Source organism: Nilaparvata lugens, chromosome 8 (assembly GCF_014356525.2).
Source record: "Nilaparvata lugens isolate BPH chromosome 8, ASM1435652v1, whole genome shotgun sequence".
Lineage (NCBI taxonomy): Eukaryota > Metazoa > Arthropoda > Insecta > Hemiptera > Delphacidae > Nilaparvata > Nilaparvata lugens.
The window spans coordinates 15090419-15111285 of NC_052511.1; the positions used below are offsets into that span (position 1 = coordinate 15090419).

The window sequence follows — 20867 nt, forward strand, 5'->3', positions numbered from 1 at the left end:
TTAGCCTCCTGCTTGGCATCAGTCGGTAAAGCATGAGATTTGATATAATTATATAATTAGGTCGTGGTTTTCTAATAGTATTCAGTCTTAAATCTTTCTAGGCCTAGGTATGGCTTCTCCTATAACTCTTGTAATTCCATAAAAAATAATATATATAAATATGATACTTATACAATAGTGTTGAGGAATAATAAATAAATTGCACACCATAAACGTTTCATACATATATTACACAAATAATGCAAAAAATAAATCGAGGCAAAAAATATATATAGAGCGATAAAAAATATAATATAAAAATAGAACAATAATTGAAATCAATAAAAATATCACAGGCTAAACTTTATATTCTAGATTTATGGCACGAATCATTACCATGTGCCTTTATCTTAAAATCATATGCATTCTGTTGCATGTAGCTGCGATATGCGCTTGCTAATACTTGTCGACTTGGACAATTCAATTAAAAATGTGTGCTTTAAGATCAGCTTGATAAATTAGCCGCTAATAATCCAAATATATATATTAAAATCTCTAGTACTTAGTAGATTTCTTTGTATCGAATATATATTTTTATCTCAGGGTGCAAGATTCGGCACCTGACGGAATAGGTAGAGCCATTCATCTAGTGAATTAGAGCTAAAAATAAGCTATCGCAAATTATATTGCAAAAATTAAATATCATATGCATATGTTTTAATAGCCTAGATTTTGTACTTCTTTGAGTTAATAGAAATTTCTGAAATATTGATCTATCTTTTTTCTTTCAATAAAATACCTTTAATACTAATTTTACTTGCGCAAGTATTACTCTTATTAATTTCTTAATTTATAATAAAAACCCTTTCGGCGAGCTAGCTTTGATCATCAGATTAATTCGAAGCACTAGGGCGCCCATCACTAATTCAAATTTATCACTCACGTGTCGAAAATCTTCTTGTAATCCGCCGATGTCGATCCAACTCCATGTGGTCCGGGAATATGGTAGCCGGAATCGTCTCTTCCAAGGGGTTATAAATTTAATTAAAAATGAAAATGACTTCCGCTTCACAATAGCATCACGAAGTCTTTTAAGAAATTTAATAATTTAATTTAACTTTAACTTTTACAAAATCATTATCAAGGTACTACGCTCTACAATATTTGGGGTCCTCTCCTGGTGGCATTTGGTTGGCGAGTGCTGGTTCTCCTTTCTCAAGTTTTACAGATCCTATTTCCGACTTTCAAATTAGCATAAAATTTAAATATCTTAGTCCTCCGCCATTGGGTTCAAATAGATCTTACAAAAAAATGCTAAAATATTGCTTAGATTGTATGATTAATAATTTCTTTGCATTCGAGCCATATCGATAACATAGACTATACAAAGTTTTAACACAAAATCTAGTACATTTATATAAATATATAGAAATATTTTTGAATTGGCCTACAGTTGCCGCCTATTAACTGCCATTTTACTATTGGTGCATGCAAATTTTATTCGGTATTCATGCGCCTGGTACCTCTTATTTCCTGAATACATTAAATTATTTTTATTTGGTTTTTTATTTATGCTCTTCACATGCTAGCTAATATTCTATACATTAATATTAATTCCATGCTACCTAATAATTAGCCACGTGATCAGATGTTTTTTCACATTGCACACCATCTGATTGCAATAAAGCTCTGCCAAGGGGTTTTGGTCAGATTCTACGTTTCTCGGTTTGATCGATCTCTAGGTCACCGATCCGTGAATACATGTACATAACCTCAATCTTCAAATATTTTATATAATAATCTATTTATGAGCAATAAAATTCCTTCAAATCCTTTTTAGGTTTTTGTACCATTTAGCCAGAACAAGCTGATGCTATCTAATCTTAGTTATTATCTATTTGGCGATATTAGCCAGTTACTTTATTTTCAGACCTATTACTGTTTCTGTTAGGAATTTTTATCTACCCAAATTTAATACTTTACACGCGCCCCTGGGTTTGAATTCAAAATATTTGAGAATCATAATGTTTTTAATGAAAACCCACCCTTCAATACATCGATATACACTATACTTTATTTATAAATTATACTCTCATACTTCTATCACAGTTCGCAGACATATTTGCTGCATCTCCTTTATACCTTTATCAAATACAATAACAAATTCTTCTCCTCAACACACATAAAATATCATAAATATAAACTTCTAAACGCACTCCTCCTGACAACACTTAAACATAGTAATTTTTAAATTCGCCGCTTGCAGGGCCGCCAACCTAACTACACACATTTCATAATTCTCACAAATGATTCCTTTTAGACAATAATTTCGATTCACAAAACTTCTGGGCTTATATCTTATAGTATTCCTTAGGTCTTAATATAAATAATTTTCTATACATCAGGTACAATACTTTTCTTTTGCTAATGGCTCTTTGGTTTTTTGGTAGCTTGTATTCACTTTAGGTCTTTTCAGGTAACAAACGTGGCATAATTGAAAGTAATAAATATAAAACATATAAATAAATATACCGACATTAATAAATATAATAAATAACAATAATAAATAATAATTTTGGGGTAACCATACTTTTTCATAATCATATGTTTGCAGGCATTACATATTTGATTTAGTTGGCTTTGTCCAGCTGGTCGCTGGTTCTACGTTTAATACTGCTACATGTTACATCAGAATTTGCTGTCGAATTTCATAACTAACCTAACTGCTGCATTTTTTTCCTTTCAAAGGTAATTAACAATTTTTAAACATACTATCCCCGCTTGTGTCCTTTTTTAGTTGATGTAGCTAATTTAATTACATATTTAAAAATTATTCTTTTTCTTATTGCAGGCTTCTAACGGCTGGAAGGAATTAAAATACTGGATTATTGCCATGCGGTCCTATGCCAAGATTAAATTTATAAAGGAAGGTTAGTAATCGGTTTGATAATAATGTTTTCCTTGATTTCTTATCATATTTATTTCAAATTCTGTGATATGGCTTAATATTGGCTACATTTTCCCACCAAACAATGTGCGTGTTCTCACTCTCTTGTAACTGAACTGTGTTATGCTGCGATATGGCTACTATAGTGAATGGCCCTGAATAAATTAAAAAGAATTTGCGAGTTACTTTCTCCAAGGCATTTGATAACCTGTGGCTCTTTACTAAAACTTCATCTCCAACGTTATATGAAAATATTTTATATGCTCGGTCGTGGAATCTCTTTCTGCTATTTGCCTTCTGCTCTAGCTTTAACCTTACTAGATGATGGATATTAGGGTTTGTTAACTTATTCACTTCTGAGCTTGGAAAATCAATTAATTTTTCGATAAAGGTATTGTTCCTTTTACCGAATATGATTTCGTAAGGCGTACGACCGGTGCTTTCATTTAGGCTATTATTATAGCATTCTTCTAAAAATGGTATATACCTAACCCATTGTTGGTGTTTTTCATTACATTACGTCCGCATAAAACGAGAGATCTCTGCCATACGTCGCTCTACCGGATTAGCGCTGGGGCTGTAAAGAGATGTCCTCGACCATTTAATATTAGCCAGGTGAAGTATTTCTTTCCACTGCTTGCTACAAAAATAGGTTGCGTTGTCGGATAGTACTCGTTTGGGCTTTCCTATTTCACTTGTCCATCTTTCCGTTATGCATCGGGCCAAAACTTCTCCGGTCAATTTGCCTATGGGAAATAGCATGGTATATTTTGAAAAAACACATGTAAGCACGAATATGTATTTTTTTCCGTATTGCGCCATGGGCAATGGACCATATATATCCGCTGATATCAATTCCAATGGTGCGCTGGGGAGAATGGGATTCATTTCACCTCTGATATGGTATCGCGGGTATTTGGCTTTCTGGCATATATCGCAAGCTTTCACTATTTTGGCCACTTTTTTATGCATGCTTTTAAAATAACAGCTTTCTTTTAGTAGGTGGAGGGTCTTCGTAGTTCCAAAATGTCCAATGCGTTCGTGAGCTTCTTTTATCAAATCTGTTTCCATATTAGCGGGGATGATTAGGCGCCAGTCGTAAGTATTTTTAGCCGGTCGGTGGAACATAAATCCTTTGTAGCGGGTATACTGTCGCAGGTAGTCGGGCGGCTCGGCAGCTCCTTCTTCCATCAGTTCGCGGATCCGGGACAGTCTTGGGTCTTCATATTGGGCGATACGGATTCTTTCAGGTGTCAACATGGCAGTATGAATTCGTGGTTGGATGTTGGGAGGATATGGTATGCTATCTCGACTCTTTACGGCGAAACATCTCAGGTTGGTATCTTGACAATATGTAGCGTCTATTTCCCTGGATAGAAAGTCGGCGGTCTGATTTTTCTTTCCTGGCAGATGGGTCAATTCGATATCGTATTCTTGAAGCGCAAGAAACCATCTAGATAAGCGGTTGTGATTCAATTTGGCTGTTTTGAAAAATGTTAAGGCTTTGTGGTCGGTATTGATAAATATCTTATTGCCGAGTAACAATGTCCGGTACTTAATACATACTTCCACAATACTCAACAACTCTTTTTCAGTCACAGAATAACGACGCTGGGCTGGGTTGAGTGTCTTACTAAAAAATGCTAACACTCCTTTCTCTCCTTGCTCATCTTCTTGGAAAATCTCTGCGCCTATCGCGTAATCTGATGCATCGACATTCAAGAAAAAAGGTTTCTTTAGGTTAGGGTGTTTCAACACGACGGAATTTAGGAAGGCTTCTTTTAGTTGTTGGAATATGATCTCTTCTTTGTTAGTCCAAATCCAAGGCTTGGTACTAGACAGAATATGACTGAGTTGAGCAGTGTAGTGTGACATTTGTTTATTAAAACGGCGGTAGAATTGTAAAAATCCAATAAACTTTTGTAATTGTTTACGGTTGGTTGGTGATGGAAATTGTCTGATGGCTAATAATTTGTCCGGGTCCTGTGATATGCCAGTAGGTGTAATTATGTGTCCTAGATATTTCACCTCTCTCGCAAAAAATTCGCACTTAGATAGTTTGAGTTTCAATCCGCAATTTATCAATCTATCAAATACTATATCTAAATGCTGGCAATGTTCACGTATATTCTGTGAGGCTATTAATCCATCGTCCACGTATAATGTACAGTAGTCACTGATATCGTCTCCTAGCGCCTGTCTCAAACATTGTATGAATATAGCCATAGCATTCCTTAATCCAAACGCTAAACGAGTGAACCTATAATTGCGTCCATTAAACAGGAAGGATAAATAATCGCGCGATTCTGGTGCTACTTGGACTTGCCAATATCCTGCGCTCAAATCTACCGTTGAATATATGGTCTTGCCATGGAAAGTTTGCATAACTTGTTCAATTTGGTCTGGTCCTTCTCGGTCATCATCCAATATGCGGTTCAAGGCGCGAGCATCCAGACAGAGTCTCACTGTTCCATCCTTTTTGGCTACACACACAATCGGCAAACTATAGGGTGCTGTGGATTCTTCTATAATTCCTAGTTGTTCCATGCGAGATATTTCTGCTATGGCGGCGGATCGATAGGTGAAAGGTATGGGGTATGATTTGCGGTAATACGTATCGTGTGGTTTAACGTTGAGTGAACATTTGAAGTGAGTAGCTAGGCCAGGTTGTTCAGAAAAAACGTCTGCATTTTTGCGGAATATTTGAATTATTTCCTGTCTAGTGTCAGGGTGCCAATCGGTACGTTGATGAATTCTGTTTATCAGTATCTCTAACAATTCTTCGGTACTAGAGTCGGCTCTTGACGGTGCTCGGTCCTTAGTTGTTAGGCTTAGTACCTCCATACACTCCATAGCATTTTCCATTCCGTGGATACCCCACTCCCTCGGCACGCCTTCCATGTAGTGAGCGAAATGTACCTCAGCGATTCCTTCAGTGCGTTTCTTCAGATCAAGGGGTACTATAACTTCGTATGCTTCGGTTTCGGTAAATGCATGAAATTTCGAGGTTTGGAAATTTAAACAGGCCTGGAAGTGTTGTAGGAAATCTGTACCTATTATTATGTGCGGACCGGAAACAGGTAATACAAGAAATGTATATGCGAATCGTTGTTGTTGAAGATTTATTTCCAGTAAACATTGAGTAGTTATATGTATTCGCCGTCCTGGACTGATACCTGATACATATACGTTGGTTAACGGTAGAGTAGCTAATTTTGTTTTTTCTTTCAGACGTTGAAATATGTCTGTTTGTATGAGGCTACATTGTGAACCACTATCTACTAATGCTTGAACCTTCATTCCATATATTTCTATATCGATATACGCTTGCATTTGGATATCCGGTAGCCTGCTTTCTTTTTCCGTTTCTTCTAACAAAGTCTCCGGTAAATCATTTCTGAATGTGGTGTATGATGTTGAAATATCCTGCCTTTCTTGGTTTGTTTCACTTGAGTTTGTGCTTGCTGTATCGGGGGTATCATATAGTCATGGTTTATTAGCTGTAGTTTTCTGTATATCTGGTGGCGGGTCGTTGGGTGCTGGGTTCCGGGTTTTTTGTTGATTCAATCCTATTGCATGTGCTAATGTATAATTTGTACTTACTTGTTGAGGTGGCGGTTTATAATTTCTGTTGTAATTGTTTTGTGTGTGATTATTATGTGAGTTTAATCGATCACGGCCATCATAGTGATTCTTACGATTGCTCTGCTGGGCATAGTGGTTGGTTGTGCGATTTTGAAATTTTTCATTATTCCAGTTACCATTTTGCCTGTGCTCATAGCGGCGTTCAAATTGAGGAGCAGATCGGTAGCGATCATATGATACCGGTTCATAATTTTGGCTGTTATACTGATTAAATTTTGAGTTATGTTGATTTGGTGCGTATCTCTGGTCTGAACGGTGGTTTGATATTGCCATCACAGACTGTATGCCATATAAATGATTTATCAGCTGCTTGCAATCAGTGATGGGTTGTGTGGCGAGTGCCATTCTAACTTGATACGGTAGCTTCTTTAAAATAATACTTGCTAATGCCGATTCGTTAATGGGCTCGCTCAATTGAGAATTTTTAAACTGTAGGGCAGTGACGAAAGTGGTACATGCACCGTCTAAGTTAGGGTTGAAATCGCATGATATGATGTCCGCTATCACGTCCAACTGTTTACTTCTGCTCCAATACTGTTCCAGGAAGACAGCTACAAACTCATCCAATGATGTAAATTCATGGGCTCTACTCCGAAAGAACATCAGGGGTTCGCCAATCAATAAACTAGTCAAACGAAGACGCCAAAAATTCCAAGAGGTAGGTGCAAGAGTTTGTACTAATTTTATCTGATCAATGAATGGTTGAGGTTGCAAATGGCGATCAGTATTATCAAATTTTCCTAGTCCTTGTAATATACTATGTACGTTGAGGTTGTCTGTTTGAATCCCTTGAGGTCGTTGTTGAATATGATTTTCTAATGCTGTTATTTTTTCCTGTGTTATCTGCCATTGACTATTATGTGTAATTTTATTTGCGTTTATTTCTTGATTTAATTGAGTCAGAGTGGATTTTTGAATTAGTAGAGTTCCGTTTAAAGCTTTACAGGTTTCTGTATTTTGGTTGATGCTACCTTGCAGTTGGTTCATTTTTGTGGACGTATTAATCTGTTTATTTTGTATTTCTTTAATAATGTTAATATTTTTGTCAACTGTAGTTGTTAAGTTTTGATTGGCAACGGTAATTTGTTTGTGGATTTCTTGGTGGCAATCGGCCTTAATGTTATTGGTTATATCCTGAATGGGTGTAGTGATTTGTATGGTTAGGTTATCTATCCTTTCATTGAGTTCACATGTAACCGTATCCAACCTTTCCGATAATCCTGCCGTAACTTTATCCTGACTTTCGTTTTGTAGAATTATCATTGCTTTTAATTCTTCCCTATGATTCTCTACTTTAGTTTCAATATTATCCAACCGTTGTTCTACTGATTTTATAGCGCCTGCGGTCTCTTTTCATGCCCTGTTCCACTGTTTGTTTATTTTCCTCTTTTACTGTAGCAATCTCTTTTTTAATCTCCTGCATCATATTATCCATTGTTTTTTGTAACATAATATTGAAAGTACTGCTAGTTTGTTCCATTATTACCTTTTGAAGCGGATCTAACTCTGTGATTGAAAATATACTTTGTTTGCTCAGGTGTGACTCGGCCTCCCGCGATGCGGGTTCTGCAGGCTGCTCCTCGCCCCCTTCAAAGTTGATCTCTGCTATCCGTTGATTCAATGGTGTGTCAGCGGCGTCGATTCGAGTGGATGATAGAGGTTGCAGACCTGGTGGATCGAAGACTATCGACCCGACGCTTCCTGGTTCCCTTTCTCGTGGCGTATTGGCATCTACCGTGGTGGGGTTTGATGTGCTTGGAGTCGACAAAGTGGGATCTGTGCAACCGCCGTACATATATGAAACTTCAGAGTTTGCGGGAGTGTGATTCATTATGTCGAATATGATAAATGCTAATTAAAAAGTGATAAAAATGATAAGCGAAAATGCTTAAAAAAGAGACACAAACCGGGACTTACAGTGAAACAGTGATGTGTAAAGTGTTTGGATACTCAAAAATACAAATTTAAATGACTATGGACAAGATTGGTTAAGATATGCATCATAGGAGAAATTTACTGAATATTACACAAAGACAGGAAAGAATCGAAAATTGAAAAGATTAAGGGCCAAGAAAAATAGGCTACAGGAAAGAAAAAAGACACAATTATGGACTCTTACCATACACTGTGTAGCGATTATGCTATTCTGAATGCCGGCATAACACAGGATTCCTATTATTGTGTGTTGGGGATACCCTTTCATCATGTGATTCATTGTCATCATCTTGTAAATAAGCAACTTGAAACAACCTTTGAATACTAATACATCAATGGAAACTTTGTGCTTTGTTTTCTTCAAGAACATGATTTTATTCATGGGTTCATTTGTTTCAACAAAGCCGTTTTGCCTACAAAAGTTAGTCATGTTCACTTGAGAATGCATTGCATACACCTTTTCAATTCTCAGTTGAAAGTTGAACTCATCAACTTGACTCAAAGCAACATTCATTTTGTTTACATTTTTCCTAACCTCTACAGAAACCTGTCTCATGTAATCATTCACTTTGTTCATAGTTTTCCTAACCTTCAATGTAGCAATATTACTTTCATGATAGTTGACTTTCAGTGAAGACAACTCCCTACCTACTTCTTTACTCAATTCTACTATCTCATTAAGGTTGACTTTTTCAACAACAGTAACTAGGCCTACATTATCTGGGACTTGAATGAGTTGATCCTGTATCTTAACACTACTATTATCCTGCTTCAATTTGTTTTCATCTTCATGATTATCACTCAATGTTTCATGTGCATTTTTCAATAGAAGGTTTATACTAACCTGCTCTAGTCTTATACTAGTACATTCTTGCTTCATATCATCACACCTAGCATTAAACCTAGCATTTTGCTCATCAAATCTAGCATTTAACTCATCAAACCTAGCATGTTGCTCTTGTTTAAAATTATCAAATATTTGTGTTATTGCAGCTATTAACTCATCATCATTTTTAATATTTTTCATATTGTATGCCATTTTGCTAGTCTGCACAGATAATATATTCATTAGGACTTGATCTCTCTTGAACCGATTTCCCACTCAGCAACAAACCATTCATAACCTATGTCACGTTATTCTTTATATTTAAATAACGATTAGCCTCCTGCTTGGCATCAGTCGGTAAAGCATGAGATTTGATATAATTATATAATTAGGTCGTGGTTTTCTAATAGTATTCAGTCTTAAATCTTTCTAGGCCTAGGTATGGCTTCTCCTATAACTCTTGTAATTCCATAAAAAATAATATATATAAATATGATACTTATACAATAGTGTTGAGGAATAATAAATAAATTGCACACCATAAACGTTTCATACATATATACACAAATAATGCAAAAAATAAATCGAGGCTAAAAATATATATAGAGCGATAAAAAATATAATATAAAAATAGAACAATAATTGAAATCAATAAAAATATCACAGGCTAAACTTTATATTCTAGATTTATGGCACGAATCATTACCATGTGCCTTTATCTTAAAATCATATGCATTCTGTTGCATGTAGCTGCGATATGCGCTTGCTAATACTTGTCGACTTGGACAATTCATTAAAAATGTGTGCTTTAAGATCAGCTTGATAAATTAGCCGCTAATAATCCAATATATATATATTAAAATCTCTAGTACTTAGTAGATTTCTTTGTATCGAATATATATTTTTATCTCAGGGTGCAAGATTCGGCACCTGACGGAATAGGTAGAGCCATTCATCTAGTGAATTAGAGCTAAAAATAAGCTATCGCAAATTATATTGCAAAAATAAATATCATATGCATATGTTTTAATAGCCTAGATTTTGTACTTCTTTGAGTTAATAGAAATTTCTGAAATATTGATCTATCTTTTTTCTTTCAATAAAATACCTTTAATACTAATTTTACTTGCGCAAGTATTACTCTTATTAATTTCTTAATTTATAATAAAAACCCTTTCGGCGAGCTAGCTTTGATCATCAGATTAATTCGAAGCACTAGGGCGCCCATCACTAATTCAAATTTATCACTCACGTGTCGAAAATCTTCTTGTAATCCGCCGATGTCGATCCACTCCATGTGGTCCGGAATATGGTAGCCGGAATCGTCTCTTCCAAGGGGTTATAAATTTAATTAAAAATGAAAATGACTTCCGCTTCACAATAGCATCACGAAGTCTTTTAAGAAATTTAATAATTTAATTTAACTTCAACTTTTACAAAATCATTATCAAGGTACTACGCTCTACAATATTTGGGGTCCTCTCCTGGTGGCATTTGGTTGGCGAGTGCTGGTTCTCCTTTCTCAAGTTTTACAGATCCTATTTCCGACTTTCAAATTAGCATAAAATTTAAATATCTTAGTCCTCCGCCATTAGGTTCAAATAGATCTTACAAAAAAATGCTAAAATATTGCTTAGATTGTATGATTAATAATTTCTTTGCATTCGAGCCATATCGATAACATAGACTATACAAAGTTTTAACACAAAATCTAGTACATTTATATAAATATATAGAAATATTTTTGAATTGGCCTACAGTTGCCGCCTATTAACTGCTGTTTTACTATTGGTGCATGCAAATTTTATTCGGTATTCATGCGCCTGGTACCTCTTATTTCCTGAATACATTAAATTATTTTTATTTGGTTTTTTATTTATGCTCTTTACATGCTAGCTAATATTCTATACATTAATATTAATTCCATGCTACCTAATAATTAGCCACGTGATCAGATGTTTTTTCACATTGCACACCATCTGATTGCAATAAAGCTCTGCCAAGGGGTTTTGGTCAGATTCTACGTTTCTCGGTTTGATCGATCTCTAGGTCACCGATCCGTGAATACATGTACATAACCTCAATCTTCAAATATTTTATATAATAATCTATTTATGAGCAATAAAATTCCTTCAAATCCTTTTTAGGTTTTTGTACCATTTAGCCAGAACAAGCTGATGCTATCTAATCTTAGTTATTATCTATTTGGCGATATTAGCCAGTTACTTTATTTTCAGACCTATTACTGTTTCTGTTAGGAATTTTTATCTACCCAAATTTAATACTTTACACCTATCAAGATATCTATCCTACTAATAATTTTCATAACCAGGGATTTCATAGTGTACCATTTGGGACATATTTATTTTGTAATTCTGTCCCACCAGGGGTACCATTTGCCGTGCTACCAATTTTTCCTTGAACGGTTGGAATAGCATTCCACCTATTAACCTAAGGATAGTTGTCGGCTCCAATGAAATAGATTCTTGATAAATTGTGAATGTGGATCTATCGCCTATGAATGAGAAATCCAGTTTTCAGAGCAAATGAACTTATAATCTTCAGATGAATTTATACAAATACACAAAGAACTATATCTTAAGCCTAATTAATTAGAGTAACTACGAACTAAAATACTTATCTAGTTTACAGTTGAAAAACAGTGGCTATTGGCTTGAAAACACAAATAGCTAATTATTAACAAAATAGAACACAATAAACTTTTTAAAACGCAATTTAAAACATTAATAAACGAAAATGATTCAGAGCAAAATTTTACAACAACACTCGTAGCCAGCCATTTTTCTAGAGAATTAAGGAAGAACAGGAAAAACCTAAGTTGCAAGTCACAAAGCCAACGCCTTGTTCAGTATAGATTTTACAGACACGTCACCAAAAAATTATAACTTACAAGTTTAGAATTCACATTCTACATCTGTTCTCAATAAAACTTTATTTTGAAACTATTATTTTAAATTTTTATATATATCTCGATTTAAATAAACCATTTATCTAGTAATTTTGTTAACCCTGCCTCGGTGACACAATGGAACAATGCAACAAACATTTACAATAATAAATTCTCCGTCAAAAAGTTTGTCCGTCTATTGATGACTCTGATATTTACGATAAAGTTCCATAGATCTCGAATTGAAGATTCGATTCAAATGTGAGAAAAAATGTAATATCACAAGGACTACAGTAAAGTGTTTGTGGATAAAATATTCTATATTGTGAGTGTGGTGTGAATTATTTCTATGATCATAGAATTTCTCTTGGATTCACATCGTCAGTCATGGAAAATTCTACAATTCTATTATACTTCTAAAAAATACAAGAAAATCTTTAAACTAAATAATATATTTTTGAAATACTATCATCATATTCATCCCACTCCAGGCTAACATATTATGCAGATTCCAATTTCTTAGTAATATATGCAATGAGTAATAGTACAATAAATCAATCCATAATTTAGAGAATTACTAACTTCTATTCTTCGAGCCTCGTATGATGAAGTAGAGGCTATATTTAGTTTCTCTAGAATAGATTTCAATTACAAATTCTTCATAAGTCTGATTCATTTGGCGATAGGCCACCTATTAAAGGCCTATCACTTCCACTATTTATCAGAACACTAGGCCTATTAAAAGCACTATATATACACTTACATTTACGGACATACCTATCACCAAATAATTTTGATGATTTTCTTCAAAGAATAAGTACCTATATAGCGTAGATTGAAGCTGCTCTAGTTTATATTGCATGTTATCTTATCTCAATATTGCAATAGTGAAAACCGTTTTGAAATCCATACTAAAACACCCTTTTAATGACAGAGTAAACATTTTTTAGAATCATTTCATCATTTAGCATGACTCAATAAACCTTGCTAATGTATTTTCTCCCATGACTCAACAGTTCGAGGCATAAACTACATTAGAATGTGATAGAAGTGGCATGAATAATAAGTGGGCTACCTATTAACTTAAGCATTATAGGTGTGTCATTCAACGAAGAAGGAAATATTCCAAAATTCTTTGAAGAGTAAATAATCATACTTTTATAGATCTATGACGCCATTAATTGGTTGTAAAAATAACAATTCAATCACTCAAAGCTATATCTACTGAATTTTTTCATTGTAGCCTACTGCTATTGGGTTAATGAAATCTATCCCACTACTATATTCATAGAAAATACCATAATTTCTAGTAAACTCATGAATTTCACTATCAATTAACCCACAGCTTCTATCTAGACTTTGAGACTCCATGCAGATATTGATTTTTCTAATAATTATTATTCCCTCTATCATTCAAATCATCCTCAGAGAATAACTATAAAGAAGCGTTCTAGAGCATTACCTTACCCATTCACTGCGTGCATCATCTATCCAAAAAAGATGATATAAAAATATTTTGGGAATTATATTTCACAAGAAAGCTACTATTATCAGATGAAATCCACTCTATGTCAATGTAAAATTTTACAGAGATTTTTAAAGTTCAAAATTATGAAGATATGTGAGTGCAAGAGCATGAGTTATATAAATTTCGGGGGGTGCAACATGCATCGTGTATAAGCTACCTACTCCCAACTTTTTGAAATACATATTTTCAAAATGAAAATGCCTGGTACCTACTTTTAGAAATCATTTATTAGAAAATCTAAAAAAACCTTTTCACTAATGCCATAGCCTGAAAATATTAACTGATATAATATTATCTGTAGATTATGTAGTACAAGTATGTCTATCATTTTTATCAGTCATAGTAAATAGCTGATTGTAGACTACTCTGTCAGTTGATAAGATCAGCTCTACTGCTAGAGCTCCATAACCTAGAGCTCCATTTATTGATAATCATATTTTTTTATTTTTATAACCTCCAAACTGAAAGTTTTCCATTGTATGATGATGTTATTATTATTTAAATCTTACAATTTTCAAAAAGTTCTATTATTATATTCAATTTCACAAATAATTTGCCTGTGATGTAATGATAATTTTATCATTTGAATCAACTTTACAAAATTTTAATAGTAAAGGATGATTTGTTGATTGCAGGATTTGAATTCAATAACATGAAAAAAGAAGCATATTTGAGTGATTTAGAGTGAAATGAGCATTAAATTGAATTATTAGAACAAATTTTTATGATGGAGGTGAACCCAAGATCAGTTACTATTGTGACAAATCGTACAAGATTCATTTTGAAATTGTTAGCACTCATACTGTGTCAAGTGATATTTGTTCTATTTATCATATTCTTTACTTTCCGTGTAAAATCTGAATTGAAACCATTGAAAAGTCGGCCAATAGAAACGTATGTGATGGACGTTCTCTTCCAGCACCTAATGGGTGGATACACTGTGATATTAACAGTGTTGCTAACAAACTACCTGGTTGATAAGACAGCCTATTCAAGATTTTGGGACTACATTGTTTTCAGTTTGACTGGCTTTCTTCTATTCACAGTAACCGGTGTGATGTCAGTCCTTCTATTGATGAGAAGATATTTTGAACAGGGGATAAATGATAAAATTGAATTTCATATAATAACTGCATGTTGTATAACAATTGGTATTTTACTGGGGATTGATTTTATAATTGCGGTGTTAGAACATTTTGGAAGGGTTGGATAAACTACCGTAGACATTTTATGTGTTGCTGATAAATTGATGAGAATGAGAATGATATTGAATTATAAAATAAATATTAAAAATTAAACGTTTCAAGTGTTTTCTTTTAGTAGCGTAGTATAGTAAAAAAAATCTTATTCATATAATGTGTAAGCTCTTTTAAAATTGTTCCATTCCTGTAAATTTGAAGAAATAAACTCAATAAGTTATAAATTTCCAAATTAAAATGAAAAGAAATTTTGATAAATTGATTTTATTGTCAATTACTCTTTTATTGCATATTTGAACTTATACAGGACTCCAGTTGTGTGTTGTTGAAACCAACACATTTTTAGCTGTATTTCACATTAATGTTTTGACTATGTAGGAAATAATATAGTTATACCGTACCGTATTCCAGAATAATTTTCAAATTAGCCTAAATTGAAATATCAATAATAGCTACTTAACTCTTTTTGTTGTAGAAAAAAAATGTTTTTTCATAAATCTATTTTCACCCATCCATAAATCTATAATGTGACAATAGCTCCATATTATCTATAATATTTTTGTTACTACTATATAATATTATTAGATACTGTAATATTATTACCGTAATATAGTTGAGCTTCATAGTAGCCTATCAATATAATATATTGATACTCACTTGAGGAAATCTGCCAAATCTAGGATGATGAAATAAATGGTATATTTCGGCATTGAAAATGTTATTGGTTTATGCTCACCTGTAATGAATAGCTTTCCGGAAAAACGTTACAAGCATCATTTCTCAAATTTCACAAGAACTAAAAAAAACGTTTCAATGTTGATTTTTTTATTATTTCAAAAGTATTTTGAAAACTTCTCCCACCAAAAACTTTTAGTAAAAGTTATAAAATTTATCAATAGATGTCACTACATGATAAGCAAATTCACAATAAGGAACGATTTTTCCATAAATAAAAAATCGAGTAATCAAATTTTGGCGCTTAACGTTTTTCCATTCAACTAACAATTTCGTCCATTCACAGTAACCGGTGTGATGTCAGTCCTTCTATTGATGAGAAGATATTTTGAACAGGGGATAAATGATAAAATTGAATTTCATATAATAACTGCATGTTGTATAACAATTGGTATTTTACTGGGGATTGATTTTATAATTGCGGTGTTAGAACATTTTGGAAGGGTTGGATAAACTACCGTAGACATTTTATGTGTTGCTGATAAATTGATGAGAATGAGAATGATATTGAATTATAAAATAAATATTAAAAATTAAACGTTTCAAGTGTTTTCTTTTAGTAGCGTAGTATAGTAAAAAAAATCTTATTCATATAATGTGTAAGCTCTTTTAAAATTGTTCCATTCCTGTAAATTTGAAGAAATAAACTCAATAAGTTATAAATTTCCAAATTAAAATGAAAAGAAATTTTGATAAATTGATTTTATTGTCAATTACTCTTTTATTGCATATTTGAACTTATACAGGACTCCAGTTGTGTGTTGTTGAAACCAACACATTTTTAGCTGTATTTCACATTAATGTTTTGACTATGTAGGAAATAATATAGTTATACCGTACCGTATTCCAGAATAATTTTCAAATTAGCCTAAATTGAAATATCAATAATAGCTACTTAACTCTTTTTGTTGTAGAAAAAAAATGTTTTTTTCATAAATCTATTTTCACCCATCCATAAATCTATAATGTGACAATAGCTCCATATTATCTATAATATTTTTGTTACTACTATATAATATTATTAGATACTGTAATATTATTACCGGTAATATAGTTGAGCTTCATAGTAGCCTATCAATATAATATATTTGATACTCACTTGAGGAAATCTGCCAAATCTATGGATGATGAAATAAATGGTATATTATCGGCATTGAAAATGTTATTGGTTTATGCTCACCTGTAATTGAATAGCTTTCCGGAAAAACGTTACAAGCATCATTTCTCAAATTTCACAAGAACTAAAAAAAAACATTTCAATGTTGATTTTTTTATTATTTCAAAAGTATTTTGAAAACTTCTCCCACCAAAAACTTTTAGTAAAAGTTATAAAATTTATCAATAGATGTCACTACATGATAAGCAAATTCACAATAAGGAACGATTTTTCCATAAATAAAAAAATCGAGTAATCAAATTTTGGCGCTTAACGTTTTTCCATTCAACTAACAATTTCGTCCATTCTGATATCAGGATATGAATGGAATCCACAACGCATGTTCTTATTCGAGAACATATTATATACCTTATTTTATTTCAAAATAAATACATAGGTAGTATTTTATAATATTGAAAGTTATATAATATTTATTGTAGGCCTATTATATTTATTATCGCAGGCTTCATAGAAAAGTTAAAAATTTGTCCTAATATAGGTTTATTAAAATAATATTTCATTAGTTGATGAGAATTGTTTATAAAAATAATTGATTCTGTTGCTGTTTGGGAATTTGATTCATTGATGGAATAAGTTCATTTTTATTATCAATATTAAACACTTTTATTCCAATCTCAGTTATTAACATGATCTTGTGGAAGTCAATTTGAAAGTCTTTTATTGTCAACTTTAATAATAATTGATCTAGCCTACTTGTATGAGAGCAACAATAAAGAGTTAACTTATTCTTTGAACATAAATAATAGGCTACTTCAAATGGATGACAAACTAATCATTTTGTTCCATTTAAATTACTCTGTATACAAATCTGTGTATAATTATGAACTATTTTTAATCCAAGATTATTATGTGAACTCAAATATTACTCCATAAGTTTCATATCACGTTATATGTGGCAACATTTTTTTTTTAAACATAACATAATGACAACAGAATAAAAGTTGAAAATAGGAAAAAATGATAGGCATAATATATTTTTTTTATTACACTTTGTAAAACAAAAATATTTCTAGGCCTACAGGAAAATGAGTGGAAAACGAGTAATAATACTGAATTCATAATAGCTCATAGGTACTATTATGAGCTTCAAAGCTTAATGTTGAAAGTTTTACATGATTGAAGAACAATAATATTAACACTATAGATTTCAAAATAATCTTAATTGCGCTCTGTAAGTGACTAATGCAACCATGAAGATGACAAGTAGAGAAGGTTTGTTTATCCAAGATGCACTTGTAGGTTTTGTTGTGGTATTGGTGGGCGAGGACGAGGTGCTGGTTGACACGGTAGCTGGAGGTTTAGATGTGGATGTACCTCCAGAGGTAGGGTTCACAGTGGACGAAGAATCCTTCTCGTAAAAGCGCATAATCAATGGAGCATATGTCTGTATCCAGTCTTGGTTCTTTCTGATCTGCTTTAGAGTAGCATTAACCACTTGTTTCAGTTCCTCTGCATAGTTGCCTTGTATGGTGCCATGGAAATTGCTCAGCTGAAAAAAGTGGAATTGAAATAATATTTATAGGAAATAGGAAAATATATAATTATGGTACCTGAGATGGAGTTGGTGAGATAAAATAAAATTTTATAGAATTGCAAGTTGTGAACCTCATATTTTCATGCGCACTAGCATTTTGTATCTTTCAAGTTGCTGGAATATTTTCAACATAATACTTAGGCCTATACCTGATTTCCTTTTTCACTAGATTGTTTATTCTATGCTATACCGTACTGATAATTATTATAAATATCTTATTTTCAAAAAATATTACTTTGATACTATCAATTTAGTGAACAGGAAAGGAGGACATATTTCCTGAAAAAATATTTCTTTTTAATTTACACACATCAAGTAATAATAGCCTAGGACTAATTTTTTGGAATTTTGAACAGTTTTTTATCCATTTTTTCATTATGATGGAAACTCCAACAATTAACAACAATCTCTCGTCATCATCACTAGCAGAATAAATGATCAATGTTTATGCAGACATGCAGTATAAATAAGTGAAACTCTCATATTTAATTTCTACTGCATCAATTATCTGCTGTATTAAAAATTTAAAAAATGTAAATCCTATCAGTTCTTCAAACATAATAGGGCATAATAGGAGTTGCTCTCCAGAAACCCCAGAAGCCAGAATCACCATCTGTATATACAAGCAATAAGTTAGTTTAGATTACCGCATAATGTAAGGTACTGGCATAATATTCAATAAATCATAAGTGTAGGCCCTCCTACCGTATTTGTTAAATCATGCAGTTATTTGAAAAGTAGCAGGAAATCAGTTGATTTTTAAAAATTATGAATCATTATTATCAGCATACTATAGTAATAATAATTGATAACTGTACATAAGCCTACAACGAATATTTTTCACTGACTTTACACACTCTCATTGAGATGATTCTAAGCCTATAATAATAACTTCCTTTAAGATATTAGGATTTGCTCTTCAGAAACCAATCTCTTCTAGACTAGAATATGGAGATCATTGTTCTAATAATTTTAGAAATTATGGAGTACCCTAGCTAGGTACTTACTTTGTTGTAATCTTCGTCTGTTTGTAGTACGATTCCCAAAGAACGGAAAAATGCGAAGACTGATTTGGGTTTCAACCTAAAAACAATAAACAATGAGAATGATATTAATAAAAACCTTTATAATTTTTATTTCAAATTCGTTTTGATGAATTATGAAGACTACCTTATATTCAATGCCCAATAAACTGAATTTGAACACTTATTTTGGTAAATGTCTATTCACTTCAACTTTTCTTCTCATCACTGTACCAATGATAATATTTTTTCCTTTACCGATAGCCTATACTTGGATTACCATACAATATTCAATATTTTAATATAGTATTTTCTGGCCGGGTTAGTCCACTGGTCAGGAGCGTTACAATCTTTCCTGCTAGCACAGCCTGGTTGGTGGGTTCGAATCCCACCGACGGCATGGACATTTGAACATCGCATCAATCCATCAACGCACTTTACGGTACGTTATCCAAGCACAAGCTAACGCTCATGTGGGCATCACCGGCAAAAATATAATGTTGGTGAATAAAAATAAGGTTTTATGAAGAATGAGAATATTCTTTCTATCAATATCCCATATGACATTGAAAAATATCAATAATAACTTTTTACGTTCTTTGCAGAAAAAGTTATGCGTAGGTACAAAATTATAACAAAAGAAAAGATAAATTGATGAAATCAATTCAATTGTATGGGCAACTTTTTGAAAATTATAAAAAAACAATAATATAAAATAAACAGAGTACTTGAGAAGAGTGTACTTCATGTTTTTATATTGTTTTCAAATTGATGAAATATTACAAATAAAGATAAACAAAGAGATACAGATAAATAAATTATATAGTAAGAAGTAATTCCTGTGTAAAAAATATTCAATACCGAGTTATCAATGATAATCAGGCTAAAATAATATACTTGAGCTTAGGCTATCTGATGCAATTTATTAATCAATACATCAATCAATGAATCCTATATTCGAATGCAGTCTGCTATCATTTCATAAGACTATTCAAGAGATACAATATCATATGTCTTCCCATGCAGCATTTTTCAAATTTCCAAAGGCCTCATGAAATGTTGATGAGGAATAATTCTAAATAATGTTCAGACAGTACAATATTCAGATTCATTGGGAAAATATTACAATAATATTAACTTGAAACTTGTTATCCTTATTTCCTATTAATTAATACTGTTTGATAAAGATATGATATAATATAACATTGGATTTGGAGGGATTTAAGTGACCATTAATCAAGTGATCAATTTTAATATTATATAGGCTACACACTAATTTTCTAAAATGTATTTCTTCAGGGCTACTCAATTTGTTTGTTGAAGAATAAACCTTTCATATCCTTTTAAAAACTTTTTATTATAAAATAAAATAAAAAACGACCAGTTTTTTTATACTTACTCCATTTTAAAGTTTGTAAAATGGACTTTTATT

The 20867-nt window shown here is 32.4% G+C and overlaps 1 protein-coding gene across 1 annotated transcript; it reads right to left on the reverse strand.

Annotated features, from left to right (window-relative positions):
* Positions 1-17453: 17453 nt before the first annotated feature.
* LOC120352807 lies at positions 17454-20839 on the reverse strand. Its single transcript, XM_039435075.1, has 3 exons — positions 20835-20839; positions 19421-19529; positions 17454-18368 (listed from the first exon to the last, which is right to left on the reverse strand). The coding sequence occupies exons 1-3, from the start codon at positions 20837-20839 to the stop codon at positions 18027-18029; spliced, it is 456 nt and encodes a 151-aa protein (XP_039291009.1). The 3' UTR covers positions 17454-18026.
* Between the last annotated feature and the right edge of the window lie 28 nt (positions 20840-20867).

What these genes read in the sequence shown, in the direction of transcription:
- LOC120352807 (XM_039435075.1), bottom strand. An exon ending in CAGACGAAGATTACAACAAA is followed by an intron (nt 18,369 to 19,420) that starts GTAAGTACCTAG and finishes CACTTTTTTCAG; the next exon opens with CTGAGCAATTTCCATGGCAC.